We start from the raw sequence: 21,574 nt of genomic DNA on the forward strand, positions 1-21,574 counted from the left end.
AGGGCTGGCCGCTCGGCCCATTGGGCTTGGAGAATCGCCGTTCGCCGTGAAAAACGGTGAGCGCCGATTTTTCTGAGCGTGGGGGAGGCGAGAATTGCTGGGAGCGCCGGGGGGGGGGGGGGGGGGGGGGGGGGCGTGAAAAATGTCGGGAGGCACTCCCACGATTCTCCTACGCCACGTGGGGAGCGGAGAATTCCGCCCAGGGGGTATTGTGTCTTGACTTTTTTTTTTGTACTGTACAATGTCACTTTCTTCTATATGCCTAAAATACCTGAATAAAATTGTTTTAAAAAAAAAAAACAGTGTGTTCAAGTTATGGTCAGGCCCACTGCCCTCCCAAGGCAGAAAGAAAAAGGAAGAGTGAAAAATCTGTCCCACCCTGCGATCCCACCAAATTACAACACTCGCCAACAAAGAAAGCAGGCCACATAATCAACAAAAAGGGGACCCACCTCCCTCGGAGGAACCACAGGATAACAACCAAGACATAGAACTCAACCAGACCCCCCAGCAAGACCCTCCCACGCCATCAGAGGGTCACCCAGAGGCAAAAGGATAACAGCTACAGCACGGGGCCTGGCTTAGCCCTGATCAACCAACATAAAATAAACTACGGCCCAGGCCTCGGGCCTCCAGCAAATCTCAAGAGTAAAACCCATACTCTAGTCTTGCCCGTACCTTTCCAGAGCAATGTCCGGCCAAGGGGAGCACCTGCCCAATAAGAGACACCCCAAAATTAGGCTCCTTGGGAGGGAGGGCTGACTCCCTCCTTCCTGCCAAGAACAGAGACTCTCTTCCCCCATCACCACCCCATGCCCCCAAACCACTCTCTAGATCAGGATAAGAAGACCAACACCATGCTCACTTGAATGAAGAGGCGACAAGCAGAAGAGAAGATAACCTCCAGCGGAGGGACACCTAGCCTAACTCAAAACTTTCCGTCGCAGAAAGGATATCCATAGCATCCTCTCAACCACCCGACCACGACAGGAGCCCAGGGAAGGATCACAAAAGGTGATGCAACCAGAAGAAAGAAAACCTTAGCCTCAAAGAGGAGACAGAAGGAACCCAATCCTCTCCAGGATACAAACTCTGCCCTGCCAAAGAAGGATGAAGACACAGGTTCTTGATTCAAAGATCCAAATCCAAAACAAAAATTTGAAATGGATTAGCTCTAACTGCGGGGGAGGGGGAGGGGGCTAATGCTCAGTAGCACAGTGGTTAGCACTTGTTTACAAAGATTCTGCTAAGATTGGCAACAGATTATTAAAATAGGTACAGGCGGATTATATGGGTGGCACGGTAGCACAGTGGTTAGCACTGTTGTTTCACAGCGCCAGGGTCCCAGGTTCGATTCCTGGCTTCGGTCACTGTCTGTGCGGAGTCTGCACCTTCTCCCCATGTCTGCGTGGGTTTCCTCCAGGTGCTCCGGTTTCCTCCCACAATTCCCGAAAGACTCACTGTTAGGTAATTTGGACATTCTGAATTATCCATCTGTGTACCCGAACAGGTGCTGGAATGTGGCGACTAGACTAGGGGCTTTTCACAGTAACTTCAATGCAGTGTTAATATAAGCCTACTTGTGACACTAAAGATTATTATTACTATTATCCTCAATCTCAGTGAGGACTGAACTAACACTACCAACCATATCCACCCACCCTTCATCACGCCCCAACTCCATTTGTCTTTTCCACAAATGAGGCAGGAAGTGACAATGGTCATGCCCCTCCCCCAAGAACAAGGATTGCAAGACACAATTACACACCAGAAGGAAGAAAAACTATGCACAAATGACATTTCCCATGGGGGGGGAAGAAGAGGCGGGTACAATTTTTAAAGCATGTAGTCAGTTATGTGGGAAAGATGGGTATAGAACATAGTACAGCACAGAACAGGCCCGTCGGCCCTCAATGTTGTGCCGAGCCATGATCAGGAAATGCAGGAAATTGGGACCAGCTTAGTGGTTTAAAAACTGGGCGGCATGGACAAGTTGGGCCGAAGGCCCTGCTTTCATGTTGTAAACCTCCTATGACTCTGACTACGTCCTGGCCGGGGTGGAATGATTTGACCCGCTTGGCTATCTCCAACCCCTCACGATGAGCAAGGGAGTAGGACAATATAGGACCAGTGATTGGTGGGCCCTAACGATCTCTGGCCTTGCAGACAGGATTCCTCAATTAGCTTTGACGACCCGTTCCACAGAGCCGTAATTCTCCCGTCAAGGTAACATCAACGTCTTCAAAGGCAGCCATCATCCAATTCATAAAGCACTGCTAAGGTAAGAGCCCACTCAGGAGCAATTGTGCCACTCCCAGTCAGGCCCCACTTTCTCAAGACGTAAAAACTCCACTAGATCCCCACAGCCAGGCTGAGGCACAGGATGAAGAAGCTGACCTCCACCCCAACAAATCCTGCCTTAATCTTTTCTCATGAATAGTTAATAGTGACTAATTCTGGAGGCTGACCACCTACTGCCTGTGGGTGATCAATAAGGTGAAGGCTAAAACATCTATCTCCGCTCTCATCTACAACTCCGGCAGGTCCGACACCCAAATTTGGTCCCCAGTGGACCCATCTCCAAATCCACATGCAGGATCGCCGACGTGCTGAGAAATGACACCCCAATATTCTCCAACTTCAGGCACGACCAGAACATTTGTACATGATTAGCTTGGCCCCTCCCAAAATCGTTCGCAAGTATCCTCTACCCCCTCAAACAGCCGGCTGATCCTTGACTCCGTTTAGCTCCGTTGGCTCAACAGCTGGTTTATGATGCAGAGCGAGGCCAACAGTGTGAGTTCAATCCCTGAACCGGCTGAGGTCACTCATGGAGGCCCCGCCTTCTCAACCCTTGCCCCTCGCCTGAGTTGTGATGATCCTCAGGTTATAGTCACCTCCAAAGGGGAAAGCAGCCTGTGGTCATCTGTGACTATTTTACTATACCTATTAATCTTTTCTCATGAATAGTTAATAGTGACTAATTCTGGAGGCTGATCACCTACTGTAGTATTATAGTTACTACAGAATCAAACTTTTATCTGTGTGTGAATATAATTTACATAAGAAACATTTGCTATGACTGGTATACCTATACTCACACTGATATTTAAAATATCTAACCTCATTGGAAGTTGCACCTTTTCTCAACTTTATTTGTTTTCTAAATGTTTGAAATTTGTTATGCAGACATCATCCCAAAATGCCTTGCAGGTGATTCCTGCACCATCACCACTACCCACCAAGTCTGCTGCAGTATCTTCAGCTACTGTTTTACAAATTAAAACTGATGCAAGGGAAGGAAATGAACTAGATTCTTCTTTAAGAGCTTGTGCTGGAACAGTCGCAACTGCAAATTGTGCTGCCACGCCTCTGCAACAATCCCAATGTGGGGTGTCATCGTTGTTGCCAGAATTCGATCATAAACAAAGATCTCCTGGAGTTCAACCTGGATTTAGATTTTATGGAGAGCCAGAAAAAAGCTTCAGTAATATATGGGCACACGTGGACCCTCTCACAGGACCCATAGCTACTGGTATAAATGAGAGCATCAGTAAGGAACAGTAAGTAATTTTGCTATCTTTTAATCTTAAAAAGCCCATGTTGAATCTGAAAAACAAACTTGGGAAGATCAATTCTGTATTTTTCCAAGTCCTCTTAAAACTTAAGTGTAAATAATCCTTTCTGATTTGATTTTGGTTACATTTTATTGACGCTACATTACACATGGCTTCAGAGTGTTTTAATTGAAGCATTTCCTCTCTGATGACAGTGCAACAGCTTGTGATTGTGATATTATTTATGAGTAACACAATGACAAGTCTACCATTTAAAAAAAAATCTATTAATTGTGGGTTTAATAAAGAAAACTGTTAGAATTTTGGAGAAAGCCAACTGGATCAGGGAGGAACTTGCCCCTACTCTCCCATCACCACTCCATCCGCACCTCCATCTCCAGTCTAGTCTTATTGTGCTGTTTACTGTTCGCATTGTAATAGAACATAGAGCATTACAGCGCAGTACAGGTCCTTCGGCCCTCGATGTTGCGCCGACCTGTGAAACCACTCTAAAGCCCATCTACACTATTCCCTTATCATCCATATGTTTATCCAATGACCATTTGAATGCGTTTAGTGTTGGCGAGTCCACTACTGTTGCATGCAGGCTATTCCACGCTCTTACTACTCTGAGTAAAGAACCCACCTCCGACATCTGTCCTATATCAATTTCCCCTCAATTTAAAGCTATGCCCCCTCGTGCTAGCCATCACCATCCGAGGAAAAAGGCTCTCACTGTCCACCCTATCTAATCCTCTGATCATCATGCATGCCTCAATTAAGTCACATCTTAACCTTCTCTCTAATGAAAACATCCTTTAGTACCTCAACCTTTCTTCATAAGATCTTCCCTCCATACCAGACAACATCCTGGTAATTCTCCTCTGCACCCTTTCCAATGCTTCCACATCCTTCCTATAATGCGGCGACCAGAACTGCACGCAATACTCCAAATGCGACCGCACCAGAGTTTTGTACAGCTGCAACATGACCTCATGGCTCAGAAACTCAATCTGTCTGTCAATAAAAGCTAACACACCGTACGCCTTCTTAACAACCGTATCAACCTGGGTGGCAACTTTCAGGAATCTATGTACATGGACACCGAGACCCCTCTGCTCATCTACATTACCAAGAATCTTACCATTAGCCCCGTACTCTGTCTTCCTGTTATTCCTTCCAAAATGAATCACCTCACACTTTTCTGCATTAAACTCCATTTGCCACCTCTCAGCCAAGCTCTTTAGCTTATTCATGTGTCTCTGTAACCTGCAACATCCTTCCACACTGTCCACAACTCCACCGACTTTAGTGTCATCTGCAAATTTACTCATCCATCCTTCTACACCCTCCTCCAGCTCATTCATAAAAATAACAAACAGCAGTGGCCCCAAAACAGATCCTTGTGGTACACCACTAGTAACTGTACTCCAGGCTGAACATTTCCCATCAACCACAACCCTCCGTCTCCTTACAGCGAGCCAATTTCTGATCCAGACTGCTAAATCACCCTGAATCCCATGCCTCCGTATTTTCTGCAATAGCCTACCGTGGGGAACCTTATCAAACACTTTACTGAAATTCATATACACCACATCAACTGCTTTACCCTCGTCCACCTGTTTGGTCGCCTTCTCAAAGAACTCAATAAGGTTTGTGAGGCACGACCTACCCTTCATAAAACTGTGTTGGCTATCCCTAATCAAATTATTCCTTTCTAGATGATTGTAAATCCTATCTCTTATAAACCTTTCCAAGACTTTGCCCACGACAGAAGTAAGGCTCACTGGTCTATAGTTACTGGGGTTGTCTCTACTCTCCTCCTTGAACAAGGGGACAACATTTGCTATACTCCAGTCTTCTGGCATTGTTCCTGTAGACAATGACGACATAAAGATCAAAGCCAAAGGCTCTGCAGTCTCCTCCCTAGCTTCCCAGAGAATCCTAGGATAAATCCCATCCGGCCCAGGGGAATTATCTATTTTCACCCTTTCCAGAATTGCTAACACCTCCTCCTTATGAACCTCAAGCCCTTCTAGTCTCGTAGCCTATATCTCAGTATTCTCCTCGACAACATTGTCTTTTTCCTGCGTGAATACTGGCAAAAAATATTCATTTAGCACCTTTCCTATCTCCTCAGACTCCACGCACAACTTCCCACGACTGTCCTTGACTGCCCCTACTCTTACCCTCGTCATTCTTTTATTCCTGACATACCTATAGAAAGCTTTAGGGTTATCCTTGATCCTACCTGCCAAAGACTTCTCATGTCCCCTCCTGGCTCTTAGCTCTCTCTTTAGGTCTTTCCTAGCTAGCTTGTAACTATCGAGCGCCCTAACTGAACTTTCACGTCTCATCTTTACATAAGCCTCGCTCAACCACTTCCTCCCTGCCTGACAGGTAGATACTTATCAAGGATACGCAGTAGCTGTTCCTTGAACAAGCTCCACATTTCAATTGTGTCCATCCCCTGCAGTTTGCTTCCCCATCCTATGCATCCTAAGTCTTGCCTCATCGCATCATAATTGCCTTTCCCCCAGATATAACTCTTGCCCTGCGGTATATACCTATCCCTTTCCATCGCTAAAGTAAACAAAACTGAATTGTGGTCACTATCACCAAAGTACTCACCTACCTCCAAATCTAACACCTGTCCTGGTTCATTACCCAGTACCAAATCCAATGTGGCCTCGCCTCTTGTTGGCCTATCTACGTACTGTCAGGAAACCTTCCTGCACATATTGGGCAAAACCGGACCCATCTAAAGTACTCTAATTCTAGCGTTTCCAGTCAATATTTGGAAAGTTAAAGTTCCCCCATAACAACTAGCCTGTTACTTTCGCTCCTATCCAGAATCATCTTTGCTATCCTTTCCTCTACATCTCTGGAACTTTTCAGAGGCCTACAGAAAACTCCCAACAGGGTGACCTCTCCTTTCCTGTTTCTAACCTTAGCCCATACTATCTTAGTAGACGAGTCCTCGTCAAACGTCCTTTCTGCCACCGTAATACTGTCCTTGACGAACAATGTCACCCCTCCCCCTCTTTTGCCACCTTCCCTGAGCTTACTGAAATATCTAAACCCAGGAACCTGCATCAATCATTCCTGTCCCTGCTCTCGCCATGTCTCCGAAATGGCCACAACATCGAAGTCCCAGGTACCAACCCATGCTGCAAGTTCACCCACCTTATTCCCAGATGCTCCTGACGTTGAAGTAGACACACTTTAAACCACCTTCCTTCCTGCTGGTACACTCCTGCAACCTTGAAACCTTACTCATGACCTCACTGCTCTCAATCTCCTGTATACTGGAGCTACAATTCCGGTTCCCAACCCCCTGCTGAATTAGTTTAAACCCTCCCGAAGTGCATTAGCAAATTTCCCCCCAGGATATTGGTACCCCTCTGGTCCAGGTGTAGACCATCCCGTTTGTAGAGGTCCCACCTACCCCAGAATGAGCCCCAATTATCCCGGTATCTGAAACCCTCCCTCCTGCACCATCCCTGTAGCCACGTGTTCAGCTGCTCTCTCTCCCTCTTCCTTGTCTCACTAGCACTTGGCACGGGTAACAACCCAGGATAATAACTCTGTTTTTTCTGGCTCTAAATTTCCACCCTAGCTCCCTGAATTCCTGCCTTACATCCCTATCCCTTTTCCTACCTATGTCGTTGGTGCCTATGTGGACCACGACTTGTGGCTGCTTCCCCTGCCCCTTAAGGATCCCGAAAATACGATCCGAGACATCACGGACCCTGGCACCTGGGAGGCAACACACCAACCGCGAGTCTCTCTCGTTTCCACAGAATCTCCTTTCTATCCCCTAACTACGGAGTCTCCAATGACTAATGTTCTACTCCTCTCTCCCCTTCCCTTCTGAGCAACAGGGACAGACTCTTTGTCAGAGACCTGTACTCCATGGCTTACCCCTGGTAATCCCCCCCCCCCCATCAGTATCCAAAGTGGTATACCTGTTACTAAGGGGAACGACCACAGGGGCTCCCTGTACTGACTGCTTCCTCCCAGCCCCTCTCACCGTCACCCATCTATCTTCATTCTTCAGAGTAACTGCATCTAGTATGTAGGATATCATCTTTGTATATATGAATGACCATGTAGAGTAATTACAGAATCCAGCTAGATGGAGTAGGAGCACATCTCACAAACCACACAGCGGTCCATGTGCTCTTGGAGTGAGTTACATGAGAGGGTTGGAGACAATCGTGTTTTTCAGTAGTTCTGTATATTGTAATTATTTAATCTCATACTTGGCTTTTTAAGCATACTTAAGAATTCACAATTTATAGCGTAGTGTAAATAAACTGACTTTGATTTAGTACCAAGTCTGCATGTTCTTTGTTGCAACATGACAATCTTAATAATAATTTAAACAAACAAAGAAGATCACAGGCATCTGCTTGGCAACTGGGGTGGATAATTAAAAAACTTCCATGTTAATGTCACCCATATTCAAGAAACATTTTTTATAATAAAGAAACCTGCAACATTTTTACATCACCTTCCCTTCCTTTCCTGAAGATGATAACCTCCAGCTGGATTGCAGCTCCATAGACCCAAAACCGTACCATGTAAGCTTGTAAGCTTGACATTTAGGGCATGAAATTGGGCTCTGAAGCGCCCATTGTTTGGTGGGTGGATGCTGTTTGGGTCCAGAATACAATGGCCGGTACAATGTTGTGGGCATCGCAGACGTGGCTGCAAGGGGATCAGTGTTGGGATCAAAACATGCAAGGACGAGGGGGGGGGGGTTTAGCACAGGGCTAAATCGCTGGCTTTGAGAGTAGACAGCTTGCTAAGGCAGGCCAGCAGCACGGTTCAATCCCTGTACCAGCCTCCCCGAACAGGTGCCGAAATGTGGTGACTAGGGGCTTTTCACAGTAACTTCATTTGAAGCCTACTTGTGACAATAAGCGATTTTCATTTTTCACAATATGAATACCCTGAAGTTTGAGAGGGAGAAGCTGGAATGAGATGTAACGGTATTAGAATTAAATAAGGGTCATTACTAAGATATGAGGGAAGAGCTGGCCAGAGTTGATTGGAAAAGGAGCCTAGCAAGGAAGACAATGGAACAGGAAATGCAGGAGTTTTTGGGAGTTATTTGGGAGGCACAACAAAAATTCATCCCAAGGAGGAGGAAACATGGTAGGAGAGGACGAGACATCCATGGCTTTAATGCTGTCCTTGAAGGAAGTCAAGGACAGCATAAAAGAGACAGCATACAAAGTGGCGAGGATTACTAGGAAGCCAGAGGATAGGGAAATCTTTAAAAGCGAGCAGAGGTCAACTAAAAAAGCAATAAGGGGAGAGAAGATAAAAGATGAAATATGAGTGCAAGCTAGCTAGTAATATAAAAGAAGATAGGAAGTGTTTTTTTCAATATATGAAAGGTAAGAGCGTCGCAAGAATAGACATTGGACAACTGGAAAATGTGGCTGGAGAAGTAATAATAAGAAAGTAAAGAAATGGCAGAGGAACTGAATAGTTACTTTGCATCGTCTACAGGGTGGAATACACCAGTGGGATGCCAGAGCTCCAGGAGAATCAGGGGGCAGAGGTGAGTGCAGTAGCCATCACTAAAGAGAAAGTTCTGAAGGTGGATTGACCGGGTGGACTACACCCCAGGGTTCTAAAAGTGATAGCTGAGGAGATTGTGGAGGCACTAGTGGTGATCTTTCAGGAATCACTGGAGGCAGGAAGGGTCCCAGAGGACAGGAAAGTGGCTAATGTAACACCGCTGTTTCAGAAGAGAGGGAGGCAGAAGAGGGGAAGTTATAGCCAGGTTAGCCTGACTTCGGTCATTGGTAAGTTTTTAGAGTCCACGATTGAAGATGAGATTGTGGAGTATTTGGAAGTGCATGATAAAATAGTACTGAGTCAGCATGGCCTTGTCAAAGGGAGCTCATGCCTGAAAAATCTGTTGGAGTTCTTTGAGGTGGTAACAAGGAAGTTAGACAAAGGAGAACCAGATGATACAAAGATCTGTCGAGGGACCGGTAGTATTAAGGAAGCAGGAGGGGGCTGCAGATGGATTTGGACAGGCTAGGAGAGTGGGCAATGAAGTGGCAGATGAAATCCAATGTGGAAAAGTGTGAGGTTATGCACTTTAGAAGGAGGAATGGAGGCATAAACTATTTTCTAAATGGGGAAATGCTTAGGAAATCAGAAGCACAAAGGGAATCCTTGTTCACGGATCTCTTAAGATTAACGCGCAGGTTCAGTCGGCAGCTAAGAAGGCAAATGCAATGTTAGCATTCATGTCAAGAGGGCTAGAATACAAGAGCAGGGATGTACTTCTGAGGCTGCATAAAGGTCTGGTCAGACCCCATTTGGAATATTGTGAGCAGTTTTGGGCCCCGTATCTAAGGAAGGATGTGCTGGCCTTGGAAAGGGTCCAGAGGAGATTCACAAGAATGATCCCTGGAATGAAGAACTTGTCCTATGAGGAATGGTTGAAGACTCTGGGTCTGTACTTGTTGGAGTTTAGAAGGATGATGAGGGATTTTATTGAAACATACAGGATACTGCGAGGCCTGGATAGAGTGGATGTGAAGAGGATGTTTCCACTTGTAGGAAAAACTAGAACCAAAGGACCCAATCTCAGACGAAAGGGATGCTCCCTTAAAATCGAGATGAGGAGGAATTTCTTCAGCCAGAGGGTGGTGAATCTGTGGAACTCTTCACCGCAGAAGGCTGTGGAGGCCAAATCACTGAGTGTCTTTAAGACAGAGATAGATAGGTTCTTGATTAATTAGGGGATCAGGGGTTATGGGGAGAAGGCAGGAGAATGGGGATGAGAAACATATCAGCCATAAGACATAGGAGTAGAATTAGGCCATTCAATCATGGCTGATATTTTCTCATATATGAGGACCCGGGCTGATGTCAGAGGGCTGCTTTGCAAAAACAACAAACATCATACAATGTCACCCAGTGTATATATTTAAATTACGATTTTACGAAAAACAATTTTTAAAGCTAAGTTAGGTTTTATTCAATATATTTGTCAGCTGGGTGTGGTTATATATTGGAGACATAGGTTTTGCTTATTTTTGTTGACTTGACTTCATTAACAGAAATTTCAAATGAAACCATACTGGTTAAGAAAAACCTTGTAACAGAAACAATGGAATGACCCTTTTTTATTCCTCAACAATTTTTTTGGCATTATATTGTCAATCCTTAATTGCCTTTTAGGAGATGTTGGTGAGTCACTTTTCACCACTAAGTAGAGGGTAGTTAACTGCATTGACATGGGTCTGGAGGAACTTATGAACTAGGCAGGATAAAAATGGCTATCGGCCATTATGAACCAGATGGATTTTTGCAACTCAGTAATTTATTCGTCAACATTGCTGATCCTAATTTTTAATTACAGATTTACTTAATTCACTGAATTTTAATGCCGCAGCTGTTATGGTGGATTTAAACTTTTTTTTTAAATAAACAATTTTATTGAGGTAGTTTTTGGCTTTGTAAACAGTTACAGACATCAACAGAAAGAAAGCAAAAAAGACAAAAATGTGCAAACATCCATGTACTTTCAATACTTCAATCATATCAATAAATGGTTGCCACCTCCGGGCGAACCCCTGTACAGATCCCCTCAAGGCGAACTTAATTTTTTCCATACCCAGGAAACTCAACATGTCCGCAAGCCACAACTCAGTCTTCGGGGGCTTTGAGTCCCTCCACGCCTATAGTATTCGTCGCCGGGCTTTCAGGGAAGCAAAGGCCAAAACATTGGCCTCTTTCTCCCCCTGGACTCCTGGTTCTTCTGAAACCCCAAAAATTGCCACCCCTGGGCCCATCGCCACCCTTGTTTTTAGCACCCGGGACATGACGCCCGCAAATCCCTCCCAGTACCCCCTAAGCTTAGGGCATGCCCAAAACATGTGAACGTGGTTCGCTGGTCCTCCCACGCACCTAGCGCATTTGTCCTCTATCCCAAAGAATTTTCTCATCCGAGCCACGTTCATGTGGGCCCGGTGAACGACCTTAAATTGAATCAGCCCGAGCCTGGCACATGTCGCGGTTGAATTTACCCTACTCAGGGCCTCTGCCCACAGCCCGTCCTCCATTTCCCCACCTAGCTCCTCCTCCCATTTAAGTTTCAGTTCCTCCATCTGGGATCCTTCCTCCCTCATGAGCACCTTATAAATATCAGAGACTCCACCCTCCCCTTCTTCCCCCCTAGAGACTATTCTGTCTAGGATCCCCATTGGCGGGAGGCGTGGGAAAGATGGGACCTGTCTACGAACAAAGTCCCGCAACTGTAGGTACCTATAATCATTTCCCCTTACCAGCCCAAATTTCTCCTCCAAGCTCCTCAAACTTGCAAAGCTCCCTTCCAGGAACATATCGCACACCCTTCCCACCCCCACCCGCCGCCATACTCGAAACCCCCCATTCATACTCCCGGGGACAAACCGATGGTTGTCGCAGATTGGCACCCAAACCGACGCCCCCGTCTCCTCTACATGCCTCCTCCACTGGCCCCATATCTACAGGGTCGCCACCACTACCGGGCTGGTGGAGTACCTGTCCGGCGGCAGCGGTAGAGGAGCCGTGACCAGGGCTGCCAAGCTGGAGCCCCTGCACGAAGCCGCCTCCACCTGCTCCCAGATAGACCCCGCACCCACCATCCACTTCCTTATCATAGCGATGTTGGCCGCCCAGTAATAATTAATCAGACTCTGCAAAGCCAGCCCTCCCTCGCTGCGGTTCCTCTCCAGCATCGCCTTCTTCACCCGTGAGGATTTCCCCGCCCAGACAAAGCTCATGATCATCCTGTTAACTCTTTTGAAGAAGGACTGTGGGACAAAGATCGGGAGGCACTGAAAAACAAACAGAAATCTAGGGAGGATTGTCATCTTTACAGTCTGCACCAGTCTGCCAGCGACAGCGGGAGTGCATCCCATCTCCGAAACTCTCCCTTCATTTGCTCCACCACCCTGACCAAATTTAACTTGTGCAGCCTGCTCCAGTCTCGTGCCACCTGGATTCCCAAATACCGGAAGTTTTCCTCAACAAGCCTAAACGGTAGCCCTCTCTGGCCCCTTGCCTGTACCACAAACATTTCACTCTTGGCTGTATTTAATTTGTATCCTGAAAACTGGCCGAACTTCCTCAACATTCCCAGTATACTTCCCATCCCGGCCACTGGGTCCGACACGTGCAGGAGCAGATCGTCTGCGTAAAGAGAGACCCTATGTTCTACCCCGCCCCTCACCATCCCCTTCCATCCCTCTGCGGCTCTCAGCGGAATCGCCAGCGGCTCTATGGCCAGCGCAAACAGCAGCGGGGGGAGCGGGCAGCCCTGTCTGGTCCCTCGGTACAACCTAAAGTACTCCGACACTTCTCCAAAGATGTGCGGGTTAGGTGGATTGGCCATGCTAAATTGCCCGTAGTGTAAGGTAAATGGGGGGATTGTTGGGTTGCGGGTATACGGGTTACGTGGGTTTGAGTAGGGTGATCATTGCTCGGCACAACATCGAGGGCCGAAGGGCCTGTTCTGTGCTGTACTGTTCTATGTTCTATGTTCTATGTTCTCTGTTAGTCCTGACGCTGGCCCTCAGGGCCTGATATAATAATTTGATCCAATCCACCAGCCCCTCCCCGAACCAAAACCGTCCGAGCACCTCCCATAGATAGTCCCACTCCACCCGGTCAAAGGCCTTCTCGGCGTCCATCGCCACCACTACCTCCACCTCCCTGCCCGCCAGGGGCATCATTATCACATTAAGTAATCTTCTCAGGTTGGCCGCCAGCTGCCTACCTTTCACGAACCCAGTTTGGTCCTCCCCAATCACCTCCGGTACGCAGTCCTCCATTCTAACCGCCAGTACCTTTGCCAGGAGCTTGGCGTCAACATTAATTAGGGAGATTGGCCTGTAGGACCCGCACGCCTCTGGGTCTTTACCCCGCTTCAATATCAGTGATATAGTAGCTTGCGACATTGTCGGCGGCAGGGTCCCTCTGTCCCTTGCCTCATTGAAAACCCTCGCCAAGACCGGGCCCACCAGCTCAGAGAACTTCCTATAAAACTCTACTGGGTATCCATCCGGCCCCGGGGCTTTCCCCGAGTGCATGGCCTTTAGGCCCCCCAATACCCCCTCCACTCTAATCGGGGCCCCCAGCACATCCACTCGCCCCCCCCACCTACTGTTGGGAATGTCAACCCGTCCAGAAACCTTTTCATCTCCTCCGGTTCTTCCGGCGGCTCCGAAGTATACAGCTTGCGATAAAAGTCCCGGAATAGCTTATTCAATCCTGCCGGGTCCTCCACTTTGCGCCCCTCCCCATCCATCACTCTACCTATTTCCCTGGCCGCCTCCCTCCTCCTAACAGTCTGCTAGCCTTTTCCCCCATGCTCGTACACCACGCCCCTCACCTTCCTAAACTGTTCCACGACCCTACTCGTGGATAGTGCCCCCATTTCCGCCTGTAGTCTCTGCCTCTCCCCGAGTAAAACCTCCCCCAGGGACTCTGCGTGCTCTTCATCTATTCGGCCCATTTCCCTGACCAATCTATCCATCTCTGCCCTGTCTGCCTTGGCTCTGTGGGCCCCAATTGAAATCGGCTCCCCCCGCACTACTGCCTTTAGCGCCTCCCACAGGGTCGCCGCTGAGACCTCCCCCGTGTCATTCACCTGCAGGTAATTTTGCATACACCTCCGAAGCCTCTCACAGATCCCCTCCTCCGCCAGCAGTCCCACGTCTAGCCTCCATTGCGGGCGTTGGTAGCTCGCCCCCCCGATCTGCAGGTCTACCCAGTGCGGGGCATGGTCTGAGATAGTAATTGCCGAATATTCCGTGTTCTTTACCTCCCCTATACAATCCCTGCTTAGTACGAAGAAATCTATCCTAGAATATACTTTATGGACGTGCGAGTAAAACGAGTAGCCCCTTCCTGTCGGCTGTCTGGCTCTCCAGGGGTCCACTGCCTCCATTTGCTCCATAAACCCTTTCAGCTCCCTTGCCATTGCTGGGAGTCTACCCGTTCTGGGACACGACCGATCCAAAGCCGGGTCAAGGACCATGTTAAAGTCCCCACCCATTATTAGCCTGCGAGAGTCCAGGTCCGGGATCTTCCCCAGCACTCTTTATTAATGAAGTCCACGTCATCCCAGTTTGGGGCATATATATTCACCAGCACCACTCTTCTCCCCTCCAGTCTGCCCCGTACCATCAGGTATCTGCCCCCCCTGTCTGCGGCTATACCCTCCGCCTCAAATTGCACCCGCTTGTTGATCATGATTGCCACCCCCCTGGACTTCGAGTCCAAGTCCGAGTGGAAGACCTGGCTAATCCAGCCCTTCCTTAGCCTGGTCTGGTCAGACACTTTCAGATGTGTCTCCTGCAACATAATTACGTCCGCCCTCAGAGCCCGCAAGTGCGCGAACACCCGCGCCCTCTTAACCGGTCCATTCGGTCCCCTGACGTTCCAGGTGATCAGCCTGGTCGGGACACACACACACACATACACACATACACACATCAGCCATAGCCTTTCTCGGGCTGGCACCCGGCCCGTGCGTCGCGCCATTCCTTTTTTATTTATAAATTTAGATTACCCAATGATTTTTTCCAATTAAGGGGCAATTTAGCGTGGCCAATCCACCTACACTGCACATTTTTGGGTTGTGGGGGCGAAACCCACGCAGACACTGGGAGAATGTGCAAACTCCACACGGACAGTGACCCAGAGCTGGGACCTCAGCGCCGTGAGGCGGTTGTGCTAACCACTAGGCCACCGTGCTGCCCCTCGTCGCGCCATTCCTGGCCCACCTGTTGGTTGCCTCCACCCTCGACCTCCTATCCAGTGCCTATTTCAAGCCCCTCCCACGTCAGCAGAACAACCCCCCCCCCTCCCCCAACAACATCCCCCGATACCCCCACCCCTGCCATCCACTGGCTGTGATCTCTCTCTCTCTTCTCTCCCCCCCCCCCCCCCCCCCCCCCCCAATCTGACTCCCTTGACTAGCCAATCTGCTAGCCCGGTGACTCAACACTCCGGCACCTTCCTGTCTCATTCCCATTGTTTCCCCGTCCTCCTTCCCACTCCCCGGTGCCCCATCCCCTCTCCAACCCACTGGAGCAAACTCACTGGCACAGGAAGGCATGGACATCAACAAAACAAAACAAAAACCCCCCCAACCCACGTCCTTGGCCCCCCTTGCTGACCAGCCCCCCTTCGTTACCGTGCCGGCTCCAGTGTCTTCCGCGAGCTGCACAAAAAGTACAAATCTGCCCAAAAAGGAAAAAAACAGAAAAAAGAGGAAAAAACAAAACATAAGAGAAAAAACAAACAATTAAAAAAAAAAAAACCCAAACCAATGTCCATGAACAAAGGAAAGAGTCCCAAATGTTCCGCTTGGCACCTTTGACCCAGCAAACCATTGAACAGCAGTCCAGGCCCATTCGGCGTACCTTCCCACGGTCATCCTCGGGCCCTACTTTGCGTCCGTGGGACCTCTTTGCGGGACCAGCCTCTGATCCCTCGCAAAGTCCATCGCTTCTTCAGGCTCGGAGAAGTAGTGGTGTTGACCCTGGTGCGTGACCCATAGACGAGCCGGGAACAGCAGACCAAACTTCACGTGCTTCTTGAACAGCACCTCCTTGACATTCTTAAAGGCTGCTCGCCGCCGAGTCACCACCTGGCTTAGGTCCTGGTAAATGCGGAGGACACTGTTGTTCCACGTGCTGCTCCTGGCGCTCTTTGCCCACCGCAGCACCCGCTCCTTGTCCACGAACCTGTGGAACCTAATCACCATCGGGGGGGGGGGTCCGCCCAGCCGCCCCGCCGCCCCTGCCTCGCCTGCACTCTGTATGCCCCCTCCAGCTCCGGCGGTCGCGGAAAGGCTTCGGCCCCCATCAGCTGCATCAATAGGTCTGCTACAAACGCTGCGGCATCAGCTCCCTCAGCCCCCTCCGGGAGGCCGACCATCCTCAGGTTGTTCCTGCGGGCTCTATTCTCCAGCTCCTCCACTCTGTCTAGCAGTCTTCTCTGCCGCTCCTTCAGCCCGTCAACTTCTAGTGCCGCAACCGTCTGTGCATCTGCCTGCTCCTCCACCGCCTCTCCCAGCTCCTTAACTTTAACATCTTGCGCATCCAGCCTCTGGTTCAGATGATCCACCGCTTTCTGGATTTTGTCCAAGCTGTCCCGCTTCGAAACTGGGCTTCATTACCTGGAGCATGTTATCCAGCGCCTGCTGGATTGCTGAGTCCGGGGTCCGTGTGTCAGCCATCTTCGGTTCCAGGTAAGTTTCTTCAGGTCCTTGTCTCTGTCCCTTTTTCTCTCTTTTCTTCTGTCTCCTGGACTCCCGCTGTTCCATGTGCCGCAGCCCGCTCCTCAGCACTTTCGCTGCCGCCTTCCTTCAGCTCCGTGGGAGCCCGCCGAATGTGCGGCTCACTCGGACATCGCTGCCACTGGAAGTCGGTGCATTTAAACTTGTGTTATTCATCCAGCTCTGAATTACTAGTTCAGTAACATAACCACTATGTAAAATTTTTAAATTAAAAAAATAAATAAAAATAAAATTTAGAGTACCCAATTCATTATTTTTTCAATTAAGGGGCAATTTTTAGTGTGGCCAATCCACCACCTGCACATCTTTGGGTTGTGGAGGTGAAAACCACGCAAACACGCAGAATGTGCGAACTCCACACGGACAGTGACCCAGAGCTGGGATCAAACCTGGGACTTCGGCGCTGTGATACAGCAGTGCTAACCACTGCACCACCGTGCTGCCCTAACTACTGTAATATAATGCTAATTGCTGCATCTATGGATTTTTCAAAAAATGTTCTCGACTTGAAGTGCTTATAAATATAAGATTAGATAGAGTACTATTTTAAATAAATCTAACGACTGTGTTTACTGAGTGAAATTTCTTCTTTTTTTTTTAGGTTAATGAATAGAAGTGATAACAGTTCTAGGATCTCGCTGTCAAGACCAAGAGAAGGTAAATTTGAAGTGTTTAGTCAGTGATTTTGGGTTACTGGAAGACATTTAAGTTACTCAAGCTGTTCAAGTTACATTTGCAAAATATCATTTATTGAAAAATAGTTGCAAGCTCAAGTAGGTCAAACTGATTTGTCAAATATTATTTCCCTTTTGTAAACTTGTGTTGCCTATACCTAATTATATTGTAATTTTCTAAGTATCTGCTATCATGTCCCTGAATGATAGCATGTTCCTATGTTCTGTTTCCCCCACCCTGAATAACAGGGTTACATTCTTAAAATTATAGGGGATTCTGGAACCAAAACTAAAGCACCCATTGTTTCTGTAGCTGGCTCTTTTAAAACCCTAGGATGCAGACCATTGGGTACAGGACATTCTAGCACATTTATTTATTACACTATCTGTCAGTGAATGTTAATACTACTATTCCACTGGAATATGTCTATTGATTAACTGTAAACCGCCAGTCCTTTTCTCCTTCAGCCTCGCATTTACACTACCATTTCATGTGCAGATATTTGTCACTCCCACAGTGGAATCCTAGAACTGGGCAGGATTTAATTTATTCAACTGCTAACCAGTTCCCTCTTTCTATGATCACTCTTTTGAGAAATTAAGGGTACCGTGGGTCACTCACATTGGTCCACAAAATGGAGGTGTTGTGGTATAGCATCTCTTGCTCAGGAACTCAGGGTTCCAGCCCTATCCAAGCATTCATGATATAATCAAACAGGTTGGTTATAGAAACGTAGAAAATAGGAGCAGGAGGAGGCCATTTGACCCCTCAGAAAATAGGAACAGGAAGAGGCCAACGGCCTTCAGAAAATAGGAGCAGGAGGAGGCCATTTGGCCCTTCATTATGCTCTGCCATTCATTATGATCATGACTGTTCATCCAACTCAATAGTCTAATCATGCTTTCCTCCCATACCCTTTAATTCCCTTCATCCTAACTGCTATATTTAACTGTTTCTTGAAAACATACAATGTTTTGGCCTCAACTACGTCCTGTGGTCATGAATTCCACAGACTGACCACTCTATGGGTGAAGAGATTTCTCCTCATTTCTGTCCTACATGGTCTACCGTGTATCCTCCGACTGTGACCCCTGGTTCTGGACACAGCCATCATCAGGAACATCCTTCCTGCATCTACCCTGTCCAGACCTGATCAGATTTTCTAGGTTTGAGATTCGAACCCGGATCCTCAGCACCGTCGGCAGAAGTGCTAACCACAGTGCCACCAGCAAATACGATCCTAACTGATTCAATTTCTTCTCGTACGTCTGTCCTGCCATCCTTGGAATCAGTTTGGTAAACCTTCGCTGCACTCCCTCTAGAGCAAGAACATCGGGGCTGGTTTAGCTCACAGGGCTAATCGCTGGCTTTTAAAGCAGACCAAGCAGGCCAGCAGCACGGTTCGATTCCCGTACCAGCCTCCCCGGACAGGTGCCGGAATGTGGCGACTAGGGGCTTTTCACAGTAACTTCATTGAAGCCTACTCGTGACAACAAGCGATTTTCATTTCATTTTAATTTCCTTCCTTCGAAAAGGAAACCAAAACTATACACCATATAATTGCAGCAAGACATCTCTGCTCCTGTACTCTAATCTTCTCGGTGTGAAGACCAACGTACCATTTGCCTTCTTTACTGCTTGGGGAGAATGTGCACCTGTATGCTTACCTTCAGTGACTGGTGTTTGAGGACACCCAGGTCTCGTTGCACATTCCCCTCCTAATTTATGGCCATTCAGATAACAGTCTGCCTTCTCGTTTTTGTTACCAAAGTGGATAACCTCACATTTTTTATTTTTAAAAAATTTTTTATTTTTTATAAATTTAGAGTACCCAATTATTTTTTCCAATTAAGGGGCAATTTAGTGTGACCAATCCACCTACTCTGCACATTTTTGGGTTGTGGGGGCGAAACCCACGCAGACACGGGGAGAATGTGCAAACTCCACATGGACAGTGAACCAGAGTCGGGATTGAACCTGGGACCTCAGCGCCGTGAGGCGGCTGTGCTAGCCACTAGGCCACCGTGCTGCCCATAACCTCACATTTCTTCAAATTATACTGCATCTGCCATTCATTTGCCCACTCACTCAACTTGTCCAACTGATACTGAAACATCTCTGCATCTTCCTCACAGCTCACCCCTCCCACCCAACTTGGTGTCATCTGCAAATTTGGAGACATTACATTTTGCTCCCTCACATATATTGTGAATAGCTGGGGTCCTAGCACCGAACCCTGCGGTACCCCACAGTACCCCACTAGCCACTGCCTACCAATTTGAAAAAGAGCGGTTAATTTCTACTCTTTGTTTCCAGTCTGTCAACCATTTTTCTATCGATCTCAATACACTACCCCTAATCCCATGCTCTTTAATTTTGCATAGTAATCTCTTATGCGGGACTTTGTCAAAAACCTTCTGAAAATCCAAATAAACTACATCCACTGTCTCTCTCTCTCTGTCTCTCTCTGTCTCTCTCTGTCTCTGTCTCTCTCTCTCTCTCTCTCTCTCTCTCTCTCTCTCTCTCTCTCTCTCTCTCTCTCTCTCTCTTTCTCTCTCCCTCTCTCTCTCTCTCTTCTCCCCCCCCCCCCCCCCCCCCCCCCCCCCCAAATCAACTCTACTCGTTATATCCTTGACGAATTCCAGTAGATTTGTGGAGCATGATTTCCCCTTCATAAATCCATGCTGACTCTGTCCAATCCCACCACTATTTTCCAAGTGCTCTGCTTTAAAATCTGCAATAAAATCTTTGATAATGGATTCTGGAATTTTCTCCACCAGTGATGTCTGGCTTCCTGATCCATAATTCCCTGCTTTCTCTCTACCTCCCTTTTTAAATAGTGGAATTATATTAGCTGCCCTCCAATCTGCAGGAACTGTTCCAGAGTCTATAGAATTCTGGAAGATGACCAACTGCACCCACTATTTCTAGATAACTTCCTTAAGTACTCAGAGATGTTGGTTATCAGACCCTGAGAATTTATCAGCCATCAATCCCATCAATTTCCCTAACGCCATTTCTCCACTAATATTGATCTCTTTCAATTCCTCCCTCTCGCTAAACCTGCATTTCTCGACATTTCTGGTATCTGATTTGGTCCTCATTTGTGGAGACAGAAACAAAGTATTTAGTTGCTCAGCCATTTCTTTGTCCCCAATTATACATCCCAAGTGTTTCTGACTGTAAGGGAGCTCCATTTGTCTTCACCAATCATACTATAGAATACTTTACAGTCAGTTTTTCCGTTCTCTGTAAACTTATTCTCCTACTCTATTTTCCCCTTCTTAATCAACCCCGTGGTCCTTCTTTGCTGAATTCCAAACTGCTTCCAAACCTTGTGTTATCAAACTGTAAATCCTTCCACCATATACCAGTGCCAGGTGATAAGAGTGGGAGAGATTCCTGATATCTGTGTGATGGAAAGAAAGATGGAGCCTCTATTTCACCATTATCCAGAGTTCCAGACTGCAACATGGATGTGAAAGTACATGTGACCACAGAAATCTGGACTCCTTGGAGCGATGTTTAACACTAACGCCACCATAGGTCCAGATTGCAGCAGCACAGGAATATATGACTAAACCCGGACAGCCCATCTCATCACAGCTGTCTTCACAGTTCTTGTTCCATCTGAACATGAACCTTCAAGGATTTTAATTTATATTCTAGACTGGGGGTTGTGCTGAATGCAATGGCTAAGATGCATACTTCCTCCTCTGGTATTTCTACAGTTTTTAGACAGGAGCCACAGAAGTCGCTTCCTCGGGTGCACTTGTGTCCGCTGGAGTTTTAACCATTGAGAATGGGAAGGTCTTTGACTTACAAGTCCTCAGTTACATGTTAGATCTATCCTTGCACTTCATCTGCTTGTATTGCTCAGCCAATGGGATGGCTTACCATCACAGACGAAGCAGGTCATGTTACAGTTGTATAGGACTTTGGTTCGGCCACATTTGGAATACTGCGTGCAGTTCTGGTCGCCACATTACCAGAAGGATGTGGATGCCTTGGAGAG

The 21,574-nt window shown here is 47.6% G+C and overlaps 1 protein-coding gene across 1 annotated transcript in view; it reads left to right on the plus strand.

Moving 5' to 3' along the window:
- Positions 1 to 21,574, plus strand: part of bub1 (BUB1 mitotic checkpoint serine/threonine kinase) — a 146,658-nt gene that overhangs the window by 64,734 nt on the left and 60,350 nt on the right. Inside the window, exons 10-11 of the mRNA XM_038799122.1 lie at positions 3,190 to 3,563; positions 17,486 to 17,541. Coding sequence (XP_038655050.1) covers positions 3,190 to 3,563; positions 17,486 to 17,541 — 430 coding nt within the window. The remainder of the gene's footprint in view (positions 1 to 3,189; positions 3,564 to 17,485; positions 17,542 to 21,574) is intronic.

This window comes from Scyliorhinus canicula, chromosome 6 (assembly GCF_902713615.1).
Source record: "Scyliorhinus canicula chromosome 6, sScyCan1.1, whole genome shotgun sequence".
In the NCBI taxonomy this organism is placed as follows: domain Eukaryota; kingdom Metazoa; phylum Chordata; class Chondrichthyes; order Carcharhiniformes; family Scyliorhinidae; genus Scyliorhinus; species Scyliorhinus canicula.